The sequence below is a fragment of the Tenrec ecaudatus genome, chromosome 3 (assembly GCF_050624435.1).
Source record: "Tenrec ecaudatus isolate mTenEca1 chromosome 3, mTenEca1.hap1, whole genome shotgun sequence".
Taxonomy (NCBI): domain Eukaryota; kingdom Metazoa; phylum Chordata; class Mammalia; order Afrosoricida; family Tenrecidae; genus Tenrec; species Tenrec ecaudatus.
Genome location: NC_134532.1, coordinates 44,483,386 through 44,500,107, shown reverse-complemented (window position 1 = coordinate 44,500,107; position 16,722 = coordinate 44,483,386). Strand labels below are relative to the sequence as shown.

General features: G+C 40.0%; 1 protein-coding gene across 1 annotated transcript; it reads left to right on the top strand.

Annotated features, from left to right (window-relative positions):
• The first annotated feature begins 6,135 nt into the window (after window positions 1-6,135).
• Window positions 6,136-13,523, top strand: LOC142442253 (uncharacterized). The gene is given in 3 exon segments (XM_075543517.1): window positions 6,136-6,177; window positions 12,110-13,467; window positions 13,469-13,523. Coding segments are annotated over 3 exon segments (1,455 nt in total).
• The last annotated feature ends 3,199 nt before the right edge of the window (window positions 13,524-16,722 follow it).

The following is a 16,722-nucleotide window of genomic DNA, read 5'->3' as shown; positions in this document are numbered from 1 at the left end:
TGATGAGGTAGTGGACTATGTTGAGTTGGTGTTGTAGGGGGCTATGTATTGAACATGTACCCACATGTTCAGCCATTCAAAGCCACTAACTGGTCCACAGTAGAAAGGTGAGACTTTCTACTCCCTTAAAGGGTTGTGGTTTCAGAAAAACACAGGGCCTGTTCTAGTCTGCTCTTTAGGGATGTTTTGAGTCAGAATTGACCCAATGACTGTTTTTTTTTTAAATGTGCAACAGGAAGAAAAACATGCCCTGTGACATACTCTGACTTCAACATGGTCTGCTTTTTTTCTCTGAGACTGGAATGGTGACTTGGGGCTCTTCACGTATTGGTCATAAGTCCTACTTTGAATTTCTTTTAAATAGTGCACTATTGTTTCTTTTGTTTTACTTTCTTGCTAGTGCTTCTTCATGCTCCATTTATTTTTCTTGTGCAGAATCTTCCATGAATGCTTATTGCTAATGAGCTTTTCATTTGGTGGGTGACCATGGAGCTTCCCTCTCCTGCCCATGAAGACCTGGGTGCTCTTTGACTCCTTTGCTTGTATGTTTGAGGAACGGAAATCTAACTGAGCATTTGCAAACTCATCACAGAACCGTCCCATGTTGTTAGAATTTACTTATCATACCAGGGTTTTCTGGCTAGTGTTTCCTAAAGTGATCATTTTATTTCTCCTACACTAGCTCACGAAATGTAAATATGCATGTGTTAATGCTCAGGCTCCACCTTTGTTGCATTTCTCATACAAGTTGTTACTATTTGACCTTGTCCTTCTGTTCTTAGTAGTTGCTGTGGAGTCATTTTTAACTCATAGCCACCTCCTGTGTCCAGGGTGGAACTCTGTTGGTTTGGGAATGGTGTGCCCTCTCTGAGCAGATTGGTCTTGTTTTCTTTTGATTTCTTCCATGCTTTGCCAAGGTGTTATATTATTTCAATCAGTCTAATAAATGCAAGAGCCAGCTGTATGGGCCTGAGGTAAGCTGTATTGTCTGAGAGTCCTGGCTTTTCCAGGAAATTGAGTTCCAGTTACCTGAATTGAATAGATTGTTTTCTTTGTCTCCTCTTTGTGCTATTCAGAAGATGTCTAGATCATCTCTGTAACTGATGACTTACAGAATATAAACTATTGGCATGTGAACAGAAATGTAGTTGCCAGGCACTTAGTTGTAGGTAGACACATGGACCTGCATGCTGACTTGATTCAACAACTTACCATTTGAGCAATACAGAACATGGACTTAATGGCTCGTGACTTTCCTCAGCTGTATCCCATTGGAAGCCACAAGAGACAAGAGGACTAAATGAGCCAATGTGTCGAAATCTCTTTGGAAATTGCTTCAGAATCGTGGTTGCTGAATAAATGCAGTGTTTATAATGAACGTGTTGTGTGAAAGAGACCCTAGTGGTTCACTGGTTTAATCGATTCCTTGCTGGTCAGACCCTCTGAGACTCCAGCATACCACACCCATCAAGGGAGGGAAGTGAGACTATTTGTGCTCATAACGATTTACAGTGTTGGAAAAACTAATGAACAGTTTCATTCCCTGTTAGAAGGTCAAAATGAGGTAGAATTTAACTGACAGCACTGCACTTTGTTTTTGTTCATCATAAAGGAATGAAATTTTGGCTTTAAAACATGTCACCTGATGCATTGCTATAGATGAGATTTTGAAAGGCTTATTAGATCGACATTATGTTACACTGTTGTAGCAGAATTGTAGATTGACCATGCAGTTCATGTGACTTTATATTATAGCTAGTTGGCGATGCTGTGAAATATTAGCATCCAAGTGCAGCCTCTACCATGTTGTTGTTAGGTGTCGTTGTGTCCATTCCAATCCCCTAAAACCCTCTATATAACAGCATGACACACTGCCCTGTCCTGCACCACCCTCACAAATGTTCCAATGTTTGAGCCCCTGTGTCGATCCATTTTGTTGGAAGGCCTTTCTCTTTTTTACTTCTCTCTTCCTTACCAAGCACAATGTCTGGAGGGGAACAGAGGATTTCTCCCAAGTTGTCTCCCCCAAATAAATGCCAAACTTAGTTGCTTGTTACATCTGTCAAATGACTACACTTGGGGGTCAACAGAAATAGGTCAGGGGATATTCTCCCTAAGGGTTATCAGCCATTCAGAACAAGCAGACACCACTGTTTATCCCACAACAAGCAGAGCCAAGTCCCTTCTGATAAGGAGAGTAGTAAATTGTTTCTCTCTGAAGGAGAACCCAGGGAGGTCAAGCCACTGAAGGGAGATCAAGGTTAGGCTACCATATTGAGTCTAGGGAGCTGCCTTTCTTGTCACATGTATACCCTTAGTCCCTCCCCTTGCCATCAAGTATTCACCCCCAGCTTCTCTGATAATCTGATCAGAGTTTTGTTCGCGTTTGATGTGGTTCTCTGATTCCTCCAGTCGCTTCTCGACATCCGTGAGTTTGCTACTCGTTTTTGTTATCTCCTCCATAAGCTCCTGTATTTCTCTTTGATTTATGGCTTTTATCTCTTTTGTCATTTCACCCTTTTTCTGTATTGTTTCAGTCATATCCTCTATGACTCCAAGTAGCATTCTGAAAATTTCTTTCCGTGGCAGCTCAATGCCTGTTTCCTCTATGCGTGTCATTATGTTTAGGACATCTTCTGGCATTGCCTTTAGTTTCTCCCGTTTTTACATTGAGGTCGTTGGGGCTAATGGCTGTTTGCATTGTGCTGTTTTAGATGAGCCAGGTGCCATTTTTCAGGGAGTCGAAGGCCACTGGCTCTCTCTGGGAGACTTGTGGGAGTATTTCTTTGAACTGCTTATAGCTTATTTCACTATGGAATTAAACGACCACTTTATCCTCCTGTGGCTTCCCTCTCTGGGGAGTGACCCAGAAGGGTTCCCTGCTTTTGGGTTTCTGCCTCAGCGTTAAGGAGTGTTGGCTGTGCTGTCTTATGTCCCCTGGCACACAGGCAGTAATTCCCCAGTAAGGAGTTGAGCAGAGTATCCCCTGGTGGAGGTCACCTACCTGGGTGTGTTGCAGCATAGGCTAAGGGGGGTGGTCTGGAGGCTAGCAGTAGTGTGTGAGAGACCAAGAAAGAGACAAAGAGGAGAAAAATAGTTAAAAGGCAAGCCCTCTGGGCCTGTGTGGGGTGGAGGAAGGGGGATATAGGGAAGAGATGGAAACAAAACAACAATGTATCTGAGTTGCAATCCCCTCCAATGGAGCTGCACACGCTTTGTCCCTGCTCCTAAGAGGCAGCTGGCAAGCCATGGCTGTGTTTAGAAAAGGTCCCTGCACAGCCCTACAGCCCTCCAAGCCCGAGGGTGGGGGACAGAGAGGAGCCGCAAGGGTCCAGTCCTTGCCGCAATCCACCCTACATTATCCAAATGGTCCTGGGCTCCAGCAGAAAAAGTGGTAGGGCCTAGGTCAAGCCCCAGCTGGCCTCCACTGAGTTAAGCCAAAATCCCCCAGCCCCTCAAAACCCTGTGAGTCTGTGCCTACTTTTCTTTATGGTGTACCACCTGAGCTCCAGCATTGTTCAATTTCCCTCTAAGCAACTCTCTTGGGCTGAATTCTACATAGTACCTCTGGTCAATCTTTAGTTCATAATAGCTCTTTATATAACCCATTTAAATGTTTCCAGATGCTTTAATTAACAATCATCTTCAAGGTTCCCTAATTTGCCATTCTCCTTGAGAGTCACACAGTAAGGAATTGATATTTTTGTATGCTGTGAGGTAATTGATCTTTTTTCTTTATTTTGCTGACGTTTATATTTGATTACCCAATCTCTATTTGTTGTAAATTCATCTTTTATTCACATGTCTGAAAATTATTAGTTTTAGATTTTATTGCTCGTGGTATAAGCATGCTTACCCTCACACAATAAGGGCACCATTAATGGTATTGAGAACATTGTGTGTTAAGAAAGAGAGAACAGTAACAGCATCTGGAACTACAAGTTATGTGTTACTCACATTGTATTCTCCCATCAGCCTGCAGATGGTGCATCACCAGCAGCTTAGAAGAAGGAGGAAGAAGTGCCTGGTATTATTACTTTTGGGATGTCCTCATTAGAGATTGAAATTTGTGAGCATCATTAGACCTGATCCAGATAAGACAAACAGAACATCCCAGTTGCCTGCAGTGCCCTAAGGACCAAAGAAAATGACCAAGGCTCAGGTGATTCTGATGTGTTTTATCCTTTTCTGTATTTCCTACTGGAATTGAAGAACCTTTATAATACTGATTCGGTTCATTGGAAAAGTGGAGACTTGAAATATTAGAAATTAGAGATAAACTTTGACTCTGACTTCAACATTTTGCTAGAGAAGATTAGGAATATATTGATCATAGGATTAACACTGAACTATTGATATTCAACATAATACATAACTGAGGATGCTTTGGATGACATCTTCCAACTCATAATTCATTATTCTATGGCCAGCTCCTGAAAATCATTGAAGTTTTATGCTATGCATACTTTTTAAGGAGAAATAAATTCACTTCTTTAGGAGAGTTCACTATTCCATGGGATTTTTGTCTGATTAAGTTTCTTTAATGCTTCTTTCTGGAGGTGATATGTTACATACTCTCCCAAACAGCAACATTCTCATTAATGCAACTAAAATGGGTCTTGTAGCAATACTGGCTTAAAAATAGTTGACAGCATCTCACCTCCTCTAACTATAGATGCAGCATCAACCATCAATGAGGCAGAGCTTAAACATACCTGTATGAGGCAGTGTTTAAACACACTTGTACCCTACAGTAGTTTTCCAGTTATGACACCAGTATCTTTGTCACAGCCCTCTCCTACTCAGCTCATTAATTTTATGCAGTGGCCATGGACTAATTACAGTCCAGAGTCACAGGTACCAGTTTTGTTCGGTAACAATGTAATTTGGTATCAGAATTAATAGGCTACACATTGGCATTCATATTAAAGGACCATGTAGGCACATTTGCTCTTCTTCAGGGAAGGTCTGTTTTCCCTGTTTTCCCCTATTAGACATTTTTCCTTCTAAACATAGCCTCATTTGTTAGTTCTATCTTTATAGGCTCCTCTCAACTCCTTTTGGATATCCTCTTCTTGATCTTGCCTGCCTGTCCCACTGAAAAGCCCTTTCTGGACCTGTCACCATTGGCTCTGTCACTGAGTCCCTTCTACCCTGGTCATTGTCTCCATTGGGGCAGCTCTTGACCCATGAATAGTACAGATCATTTTGAAGGAGCAGCAGTAGACCAGTCCCTACGAGGTAGAGGTTCAAGATGGTCCATGATTTCCTCTGCAGCATCTCAAAAAACTAAATAGTCACAAAGTAAATAAACCCCTCTTCAAGATGTGGAAGATGGTGTGTCCCAAATCTATACACAGATCAGATATCACTCTGGAGGTTTCTCCTCATTAATGTGTTTGCAAAGGCTGATGAACCACATCATCAGATCAGACAACAGTCCACTGCATCACAAAATGAAGTTGTTGAATCTGGTCAGCTAATAGGTTGCAGGGAGTGAGGAATCCATGGAGTGGAGGAAGCTCTCAAGTCAGGTCACACAGGCAGCTCTAGATGCCATTCAAGAAAATGGCTCATAAATTTTTTGAAGCTGGCAAATCCCTAATCCATGAGTTCATTCTGAACTCTGTGGCTGCAGGGGCTAACAAAACCAAATGTGGCTCACTCTCTCTCACCACAGCATGCCTGCAGGAAATTCTATCTCTCCCTCTTGAGATGATGGCTTCTTGGCCAAATCTAGCACCTTCCCTGCTTAGGCAATATTATGAGGGCTCCAGAGGTCCACCCAATGGCATTAGAGCTAGTAGGGGACTCTTGGAGAGAATGTGGTCAAAGATGGCAGGTTCAAGAGGAAGTTACAATTAAAGTTAAGACAGAGTTGTCTGAGAAGAATTTGTCCTAATGTTGTCAAGAGTAGATTTTGCTAAGCTGTCCTTTAAGAATGTAGAAAGTTGTTCTGCATTCAGGAAGGGAGGTATTGCCTATGATTATTCTGATAATGGTTCTGAGTTATAGCTTCTTGTTCCTGATCCCAGATTATACCTTGTTCATTTTAGACGACTTTGATCTATTTGGTAAAGTTTTATTTGGTAACAACATGTAATTTGGTATCAGACAAAGAGTGGAGTGGGAGGAATGACTTGTGTGAGCATTGACCAAATATGTGGGAGAGCTGAGGTATGGTTGACCACCCCCATCTGAACTGTTCCTGATACCTATTGCCACTGAAGGTACAGAGCCTCTTATAATGGTGATACTGCTAGAGCTCCTCATTCCATTTCGCAATGTACTGTAAACTTGTTTGTTAATATAGAGAATATAAATCTACGTTGTGTGAAATAAATCTGAGGCATTTTTATCTACTTTGTGTGAATATAAATCTGAGCCATATCTAGCTCATTCAGATAATTTCACTGGTACTCAACATTCTAATTTTATGAGTGGGTGCATTATTTTGGAGCATGGTGGTTCCAGCACTCAAATGGTGATCCTCAGGAGTGATATTGCAATTGTGGCAAATATTGAAGTCAGAGAGCAGACAGTGGGGTACAGGGGCTCCTCATCCATGTGAGGACTGAGAAAGTGAATGTATTTTCTAATGGGTCTATATAATTGAGCTTACAGATCTTTCCATAAGGAATGCACGTCATGGAATTAGTGTATACGTTGTCAATGGGTAATATCATAAGTGGGTAACATAATAAAGAAGCAAGATGGTGAGTCACCATCTTTACCTAGTGTTAGTTGACTTCAAAACCTCCCTGAGCCCTCCCCAGGTATTTGCTACATTTATGATGGGTTGGCCTCAGAATCTGATTGCTCTGATCTACAGATAACCTTGAGGCGCCATGAAGTAGCCAGGCACAGAAATGATTCATCTACTATGGGAGCTCCTTTAAGACTGCTCCTTAATGGAGAACTATTGTTAGGGGAGCACATTATTTGACCTGGAGAATGTGTATATGAAAACATTAATTTCTAGAACAATGGAGATCTTTGTGAAAATAGGGCTAGTTTTCCATCCCCATGGTTGCCAATGTCGAAATAAGGTCAAATACACTTTCTACCAAGTTCTCAGTTTACTACACATTATGGAATGTACAGTTTTCATTACTGTTTTGCTTTCTTTACTGTAAGATATTTTTTTAAAATCTTCAAATGAAAAATACATCATTAAATAGACTCCACGTACTACAGGAATCACTGACATTCAATGATGTGGCTGTAAAGTTCACCTGGGAGGAATGGCAGCTCCTGAACCCTGCTCAGAAGACCCTATATCAGGATGTGATGTTGGAGAACTATTGCAACCTGGTTTTCATTGGTGAGGAGAATTCTCAAGTCGTTGATCTCGTCACTGGCTTTTCCTACCAATGTCTGTGGTGTTCCCAAGGAAGTAGATTCTCATTGCATTCTCTGGTCCTAAGTTAATGGGTAAGGTCTTCTATCCTTGAGAGAGCACCCTTTATTTTGTTCCTTTGAATATGAGCTTCCTAGAAATACAACATTCTTCAGGATTTACAAACTTTAGGCTAATTTTGGTGTGTCTAATATTCTGTAATTTCTCATAAACCTGTTATCTGGTTGACACTGAGAAACTTTCACTTCCAACAAGGAGAAACTTTGGTCGGTATTAGAAACAAGCTGTAGTGGAATTTTTCAGAGGTGTGGTTAAAATACCTTAAGGGAAATTGGCTGGCAGAGTTGATTCATCTGGCAGAAGGCCTCACATCCATGGTAGGTATTGGAAAATGCATAAAAGTGTGTGCTTCTTCAAGCGTGAGAGGTCACTTTTCCTAGAAGTTGAGAGAAGTACTTCTGTAGCTCTTATGAGATTAGATTTCCATTTATTTGATTTATACTATTGTATGTTTGCTTCTATAATTTTCTTTTAAGATTCTCAAAACTTCCCCTTTTACATGCTTCTACCTTATTATGAAAATCCATCTTGCAAACTTCTCTCCAGAGATCTCTGAATTTGTAACTGTCCTCTGAATACAGCACATTCCTCCCCTACTGACTAAGAACAGATTGCCCTTTGTAGTATGCAGCACCATCTTGCATCTTGAGCTCTCACCATAAACGGGTCTCCTTTGTGCTTCCTTAGCTTTCCCTAAAGGTTTTGGTGTCCATTTTCTCATTGGTTCTCTTGTCCCTTTAAAGTTTTCTTCATTCTGGTGAAATAAGTTCTTTCTGTTTTCTAATAGAGATGGTCAAATTGCCTTCTCTGTTGGAATTCTTTAATGGACGTATTTCTCTATATTTTACTTCTTTTGGTGAACCAAATTTATAACTTCTGTTATTTTCAAGTATCTAAAATCATCTTTCTAGCAAGAAAAGTCTTATCAGCTTAGGACATATTTTAGCATTGTACCTCAAATTTTTTTCTACTTGTAAGATTTTTAAAAAATTTGTTTCTCCAATAATTTTGTAAGTGCAAAGGGCATTTTTAATATCCTGCATTCATGTTTTTTTTATTAAATGCATGTCTGCTATATATTCCTTACTGTAAAGTATGCCTTCCTTAGGCCCACCCCTTCTTCTTAACAGGTCCAATGCCTGAAAAATGACCTCTGCTGCTTTTAAAGAGCAGTTCGGCTGTATGTCTTCCAACAGATATTTTTGGTTGTTATTCATATAATGCACAGTATATTCAATATTGTCCTCTCATTTTCTGTCTATTCAACATTGCTCTCATTTTCTATCTTTTGAGTAGTCTTTCTGTTTCCATATGTGTGATGCTGTCCTTGGTGTCATCCCACAACTCACCTTGTTTCAGTCATTAGTCTTCAGACATCAGTCTTGCCTTTTTTGACTAATGAGCTTCTTCATCATTTCATTCAATAGATGTGGTTGATTTGATTTTTGTTTGTTCCATTCAGAAAGATCCATGTGTTCAGTTTCCATTTCTGTTGTTTAATGAGGAATTTTCTGTGAATTCATCATTGGTCTCAAAATTTTATCAGTAAACTTATGTGTCATTTCTGTCAGTAAGGGCAAATTTTCCAATTACTAATACCGGTCCCAAATTTTACAATCATCAGTGTACATGATTGTATGGTTGATCAATGTCAGCCTGCAAAAGTTATGTGACATATTCTAAACATACATATATATTTATGTATGTATATATTATACATAATGTATGTATTATATGTGTATATATTTAAATCTTAAATATATATTTTAATAAATATATGTTATATATATATTTAAATCTTAATGATATCACAACATTCCACAGTTCAGTCACATCCAGCAGTGCTGTCCAATTGCTACCACAGTTTCAAAACATTTTCTTCTTAAATTCTTTGATATTAGCTCCGCTTTATCCCCTCTTTCCCCCACGTTCAATTTATTTATTGTGGAAAACAACCTGGATCAAAGTGTAAGGAGCCTTATCCCTATATCCTGACCACAGGGCTTGGACAACCAGTACTAATGTTAGAAGAAAACCTCCACAGCCCCAAGGATAAAGCTAGAGCTGATAATGCACAATCTCCAGATAGAGTTTTCACTATAACTGCCCTCCAAAAAAATGTTAGTATACAGCCCCTACAGGTGCCTTTCTTATTGCTACTCAGCTAAAAGATGCCTAGTTTTAAAAGTAATCAGATTCCCTTTGTCGCTATCACTCAAGAAATCAACTGTCCATTTGTCTCTTTAATGCCATCTGGATGGGTCCTAAGGGATGGCTGTGGAATTGAAGGGCAGATATAGAAAGGCTTTGTATTATTTCACCAATTTATATAGTCTCAGGGCATGCAGCCACCTCCTGCACACACACACACACACACACACACACACACACACACACACCCCTACACCTACAGACACCTACCTATATAACAAGGTAGGCAGTATATTTACCCTGCAGGTCCCTGAACTAATTTGGGTGAGCAGCTTAAGACCAGTGCTGAGGCTGAGGGCAGGTGAAGGGGAGAAACTGGCCTCTGAGCAGGGAGAACAATAACAACATTTCTGTTCTTGTAGTTAAAGCTGGTGGCAGATAGCAATGATGCTTGTATGAGGCATCATTAAGGTAGCACGATAATGAGAGGATATTGTGAGGATGATTTTTAATTAAGACAATGTGACTGGGACTCTTCTCTAACTTACAAATGTGAATGCCTCCCTCCAACCAGATACCGGGCCTTGCAATCTTCTTTAATTCTGAGAATAAAGAATCGGTCTGCATCCATTCCCTTCTTGGTCTTCAGTTTCCCACAGCCTGATACTTCTCAAAAAGTGTTCTAAAAGAGTTCAACATATGCCCACATTTCCACTTGTCCGTTCTGTTGTGCCTGTGCCTTTTGGAGGCTTGCACACCTGGCTACTATAAGAACTCACTGTTAAATGACCTCGCTATCTTACTCCGTCATCGGAGATGAAGCCACTCTACCCTGTTTTGCTGTCTGCTTTATCATCCTTAATTGCACACGTTATTCCTACGAGCCATTTCGACTGTGGGGCTGGATCCCATGCTTTATGTTTGCTTAAACAGTTGGTGCACAAATGTAATAACACTTGTAGTAACTGGTCTTCCTTGCAGGCATATGAGTATTAAGCGTCCACTGACAGAATGGTACTTCAGGGAAGATCTTGCAGTGTACTTTTGGATGATGAATATGATGCCAGTCTTCTTTAATTTGTCAGCCTCAGCCTTATAAAGCACTTGATTATCTGATTAAAAATAGCCAATTCCAGTCTATTTAGTTGAATAACTCATACATTATCAATTTTTAAACACTGTATTTTGTTTTGACAACTTGACTTTTTTCTTGATACAATTTCATATATTCCAACTTCCAATTATTAGAGGATGTTTGTAGCTATTTTTTTTCTCATTTTCAGTCAAGGCATGTCAACCACTGAGGGTCCCCAGAGCTCCCCTCCATCCACATCATTACCGTTGACTGTAATTTGAGGATTTAGTACTTCTTCAGTGTTATCCCATTGCTATTAAATCTGAAGGGTTCATGTTCCAGAATTAGATAAATCACCAAGACTTCCTCCCAGCCCCTATTTCTGGAGATTCCACTAATCCCTGTGCACCATGGGTGGTCTTGCTTGTATTTGAAATACTGGGTGGCAGTGCTTCTGGCATCACAGAAACATGCAAGCCACCACAAGATAACACTGAAAGATGAGTGGTGTGAGCTAGAATACAGGCTCCATAAAAAAAGAATGTTTCCGTACCATAATAACTTTCACATATACCTGTGAAAATTGTTTTCTCCCAAGTTGAACATTCTGCGTTTTTCACATTCCCAACTTTATGTAGTACTCAGTTGTCTTTCAGTAAAGAGTGATGGAGTGAATATATCTGACCTCTACCAACTGGAATTATCAAGCCTTAGCACCCCTGCAGTCTATTGGTCTCCTTGTCTTCCTTGTATTACGTTTGTTGAACATTTTCAAGTACTTCTTTAAGCAAATACCAAATCCGTGTTAATTCATCACTTTCATATCCAAACTGATTTCTACAATAATTTTTTACCATTTGAATTGTTATAAAATTGTGTTTCTTCCAGTGGGCAATAACATTAATCATAGCCTTTTATTTATATTAATATAACAGGGATGTCACTAAAGATCAACTTTGTTTCAATGCATATTTTTAAGGTGTCCATTGTAAAGATGTTGAAAAGAGTCAATGTTCTTTCCTTTTATAGAAATCCAGAAAGATGATCATTTGCTTGACCACTTGCAATGTGAAAGACGCATGGACAGAACGGAATGGTGCTATAAATGCAATACATTGGAAAGTATTGTTTCTCAGCACAAAAACAATTTTCTTCCAAAGGAAAATTATGACATGTTTGGCTTACATGAAAAAATCTTAAAATTAGATTTAATCATTCTGGAATCAAATCAGAACAGAAGGAACAAAATACAGAAGTCAGTTGTGCTCAGTGAAGATGAGAAAACTTTTCGCCATATTGAACAAGAGCAATTTTGTACTGAAATGAAATTCCCTGAGTGTGAACCACCCAGGCTCATGAAGTCACAATGCAGTCAGCATCAGGAGTCTGATGAAATTGAGAAACCACACACAGGCGATAAATGTGGGATAACCTTCATCGAGGACTCTGTGCTCTATGAGCAGCAGATTATTGGTATATTAGATAATAACTATGAATGCAGTCAATGTGGGCAAAAATTCAAGAAACTGTTCAAACTCAATGCACATTATCAAAGAAGTCATGGAGGGCAAAAGCTAGGAAAATCATTGCAATGTGGAAAAAGTGTTCACAGTGTATCATACCTTAAGGGACATCAGGAACCTCATGTGGCAGGAATGTCCTGTGTATGCAGTGAATGTGGGAAAGGCTTCACCAGGAAGAGCGATCTCACTGCTCTACTGCAAACTCATACTGGAGAGAAACCCCATGTATGTGGTGAATGTCGAAAAGGCTTTATCTTGAAGAATCCTCTCACTGTTCATCAGCGAACTCATACTGGAGAGAAACCCCATGTATGTCGTGAATGCGGAAAAACTTTTATCTGGAAGAGTAAGCTTACTGTTCATCAGCGAACTCATACTGGAGAGAAATCCCATGTATGTGGTCAATGTGGAAAAGCCTTTCTCAGGAAGGATGGTCTAACTGTTCATCAGCGAACTCATACTGGAGAGAAACCACATGTATGTGGTGAATGTGGAAAAGCCTTTATCTGGAAGAATGCTCTCACTGTTCATCAGCGAACTCATACTGGAGAGAAACCCCATGTATGTGGTCAATGTGGAAAAGCCTTTCTCAGGAAGGATGCTCTCACTGTTCATCAGCGAACTCATACTGGAGAGAAACCTCATGTATGTGGTCAATGTGGAAAAACTTTTATCAGCAAAAGTAAGCTTACTGTTCATCAGCGAACTCATACTGGAGAGAAATCCCATGTATGTGGTCAGTGTGGAAAAGCCTTTCTCAGGAAGAATGCTCTCACTGTTCATCAGCGAACTCATACTGGAGAGAAACCACATGTATGTGGTGAATGTGGAAAAGCCTTTATCTGGAAGAATGCTCTCACTGTTCATCAGCGAACTCATACTGGAGAGAAACCTCATGTATGTGGTCAATGTGGAAAAACTTTTATCAGCAAAAGTAAGCTTACTGTTCATCAGCGAACTCATACTGGAGAGAAATCCCATGTATGTGGTCAGTGTGGAAAAGCCTTTCTCAGGAAGGAGGGTCTAACTGTTCATCAGCGAACTCATACTGGAGAGAAACCACATGTATGTGGTGAATGTGGAAAAGCCTTTATCTGGAAGAATGCTCTCACTGTTCATCAGCGAACTCATACTGGAGAGAAACCCCATGTATGTGGTGAATGTGGCAAAGCCTTTATCAGGAAGGATGTTCTCACTGTTCATCAGCGAACTCATACTTGTGATAAACCCCATATATGTAGTGAATGTGGCAAAATCTTCATTCAAAAAGGAAATCTCAAAACTCATCTACAAATCCACAGGAGAAAAACCCTATGTATGTGGTGAGTGTGTTAAAGCTTTCAGCCAGATGTGATGCCTTACATCACATCAGAGATTTCACAAAGGAAAAAAGCCCTTTGCATGAATTAAATGTGGAAAATCTTATATGTAAAAGTCTGAGTTCGTTAAATATGAGAAAATTCCCCACAAGAAAAACTTTCATTGGGGTGAGTGTAACAAAGGTTTTAAAACCGAGGAAGAGGTGTTAGAGTTTGGCCTGGGCCAAGCATAGGAACAGACAATTGTGACTTATGGGTACCCATGTTTGGCACTGCTGGCATGACCCACCTTTGTGGGGAGAGGATCTTCCAGACTTCTACAGGGTACATGGGGACCTCATTTCTCTTCCAGCTTTCAGTGCCCAGAAGAGAGCTGAACCTGGTGTTTCCAGATCACAGCTATACCAAGAAGTAGAGTGCCCACCCTGATTCCACTTGAGCCTTCCCCACCTGCATGCTCTTTGATGTATGGGAACAATTAATCCAGAGGATGAATGGACCACAACAAACCTCAGCCTCCACAACCATGAAACCAAAGAACTAGATGGTGTTCAGCTTCCACTACTAATTACTCTGAAAGGGATCACAAAAGAGGGTCCCTGAGTCGAGTGGGAGAAAAAAGTGGAACAAAACCAAAATCATAAAATAGATCCAGCTTACTGGTCTGAAGGAGACTTGGAATCCGCAGATTATGGCCTTTAGTGGCCATTCAGTCTTGGACCTGCACTCACTCCTCTGCTTCAGCTTTCAGCCAAACAATATACAGGCTTGGAGAGGAAGAATAACATCAAAGAATAACATGCACTCCCTGGAAGATGAACTGTACAAAATCAAAGGAACAGCAGTTGCTTATGGATCAAAACTGTTGCACAAGAAGGAACAGGAAAGAAGGATGAATAACATAAAAACTAAGGGAGGGTGGAAGTGGGAAGAAGGCCGATGTATCTTGGGGATCACAGTCAATGTATGAATTGTTGAATTGAAAACCAATTTACTCTGTAATGTTTCAAATCATAAAAAAATGAAGAGTTCATGCCTCATCAATGATTTCATGTAGGACAGTTACCATGTAGCTGTAATGTAACAAACTTTAACAAACTTTTACCTGTGTTTCTAAATTTTATTAACATAAACACACAAAATTGACAAGCCTTAAATTCAGTCAAGATGGGAAACTCCACAGGAAGTTATGTGGCATTACATACCAGTGAACTCATGCAGAAGGAAAGCTCTGGCAATATAGTGACCTTGCAAATACCCTCTTTCGTTTCTCTCAGTGTGTCAGTAGACTGCATTAGGATTTTAACTAATGTAGTTCAAGTTGGCTGGCCTTTAGCCTGAAAGTAGTCATGTGACAATAGAGGATTTGTACATCAGAGAAACCATATGAATACAGGGAATGTGGCAGTTCATAGGAATTCAGTGACTGGCAGTGCCTCCAGTATCCAATTTCATTTTCTTTTATGTCCCCCAAATTCTATTGGATAAACATGCACTAATTGGACAGAAAAGGACTGAACAAAATGTCTGTACTTACATTGTATGACTGCAATGTAAATCCTGCAGGAAATCATGAATACAGAAACTGAGAAAGCCTGATAGACTTATCATGTGTGCATATGTACATTGATGTCAAGACCAATATGTAATTTTACATTTGAGCTCTCTTTCGACCCATGTTAACTACGTTAACTGGAGAAACACTGTGACCATAGAGCAGGAATGTGAATAGCCTTGTTCTCATGCAGAATTCTTTGGAAGGTGGATTATTGCAGATGCAGTTAAGTTAAAATCTATCCCTTTATCCTTTGAGATCCTTTTTGACCATTTTAAACCTATTGTAGTTTTTAATATTCCTCTTTTGGATTGAGTTTTATCTCTGTTTAACTTTGTTGTTGCTTTTTAAAATATATTTATCTGTGTATGAATTCCATGATGCTTAATCGTGATATTACTGGATCATATGGAATTTCAAATTCTGTTTCCTCAGTGGCTATATGTGTTTATAAGTCCACCAGCAGTATGTATGAATCCCAATCCCTCCAGATCCTCTCCAGCATTTGTTTTGATTCTTTGGTTTGGGATGGCATTATAGGAGTTAAGTGCTAGCTCATTGTGGTTTGAATTTGCATCTTCCTGAAGGCTGGTGATCATGAGCATTTTTTATGTTTGTTAATCATTTGTACTTCATTTTGGTGAACGATCTGTTCATATCCTCCCATTTTTATTGGGTCTTATTTTCTTAATGAGATGTTATAGAGTTCTTTATATTTTTGTGTTTAACCCTTTGTCTGATGTGTCGTTGGTAAAAATCATTTCCTAACCCATGGGCTCTCATTTCTCTCTTGTCATGCAGTCCTCTGATGGGCATAAGTGGTGTAATTTCATTGTGTCCAAATTTGGAGTCTTTATTCTAAACGGTGGCTTTTGGGGTGATTCAATTCTCTCCAAAATGACTCAAGGCCCAATGATATTCAGGTGGGTTTATAAGGACAAAAACCAAAGCTGGTTTGGCTATCAGGAGGGGTTGAGAATTTTACATTTCTTTCGTTGGGTACGCAGGGGAGGGTTGGGGTTCTACATTCCCTCCAGCAAACTTTTTAGACAGATAAGAGAAGCATTAATCTTTTTAACTTTTTGAGGCAGGGTGGAATGGGGTATGGGACAAAAGGCACATACTGAGAGCTGGAGGATATTGACATTTGGGTAATAATACACTGCAATGTGGGAAAACTAGGTGTGGAGGAGAAAGAGGTTACATACTTTAGTGAGGAAAGAGACCTGGACAGCATTTTCAAAATTCTTTAACGGGGCACACGAGTCAAGAGAAGTTCTTACAGCACTGCACTGCGAACCAAATGCCTGGTGATTCAAACTCACCCAGATGCCTTGGAAGTCAGGCTTAGTGAATGAGTTCTCACAGGTCTCAAGCCTTTAAAATAGAAATGCAGTTCTACTCTTTGCACAACATGACACAGTGAATCAGAATCACCTCCATGGAATCTAAAGCCGTACATAGTTGGTTTTGGTTTGTTTAATAGCTATGAACATACAGAAACCCTGGATACACAGTGGTAGGGCATTGACTGCCTGAAATCCAGCTTCCAGGAAGAATGATAAAAGGGTCTGCTTCCCAAAAATTTACAACCCATACTCTAAAATGCCCCTGTGAGTTCAAATTGACTTGGTGACTGTGCTTATGGCCTACTTGTATGATTTGTGTCAAAGAAGGAC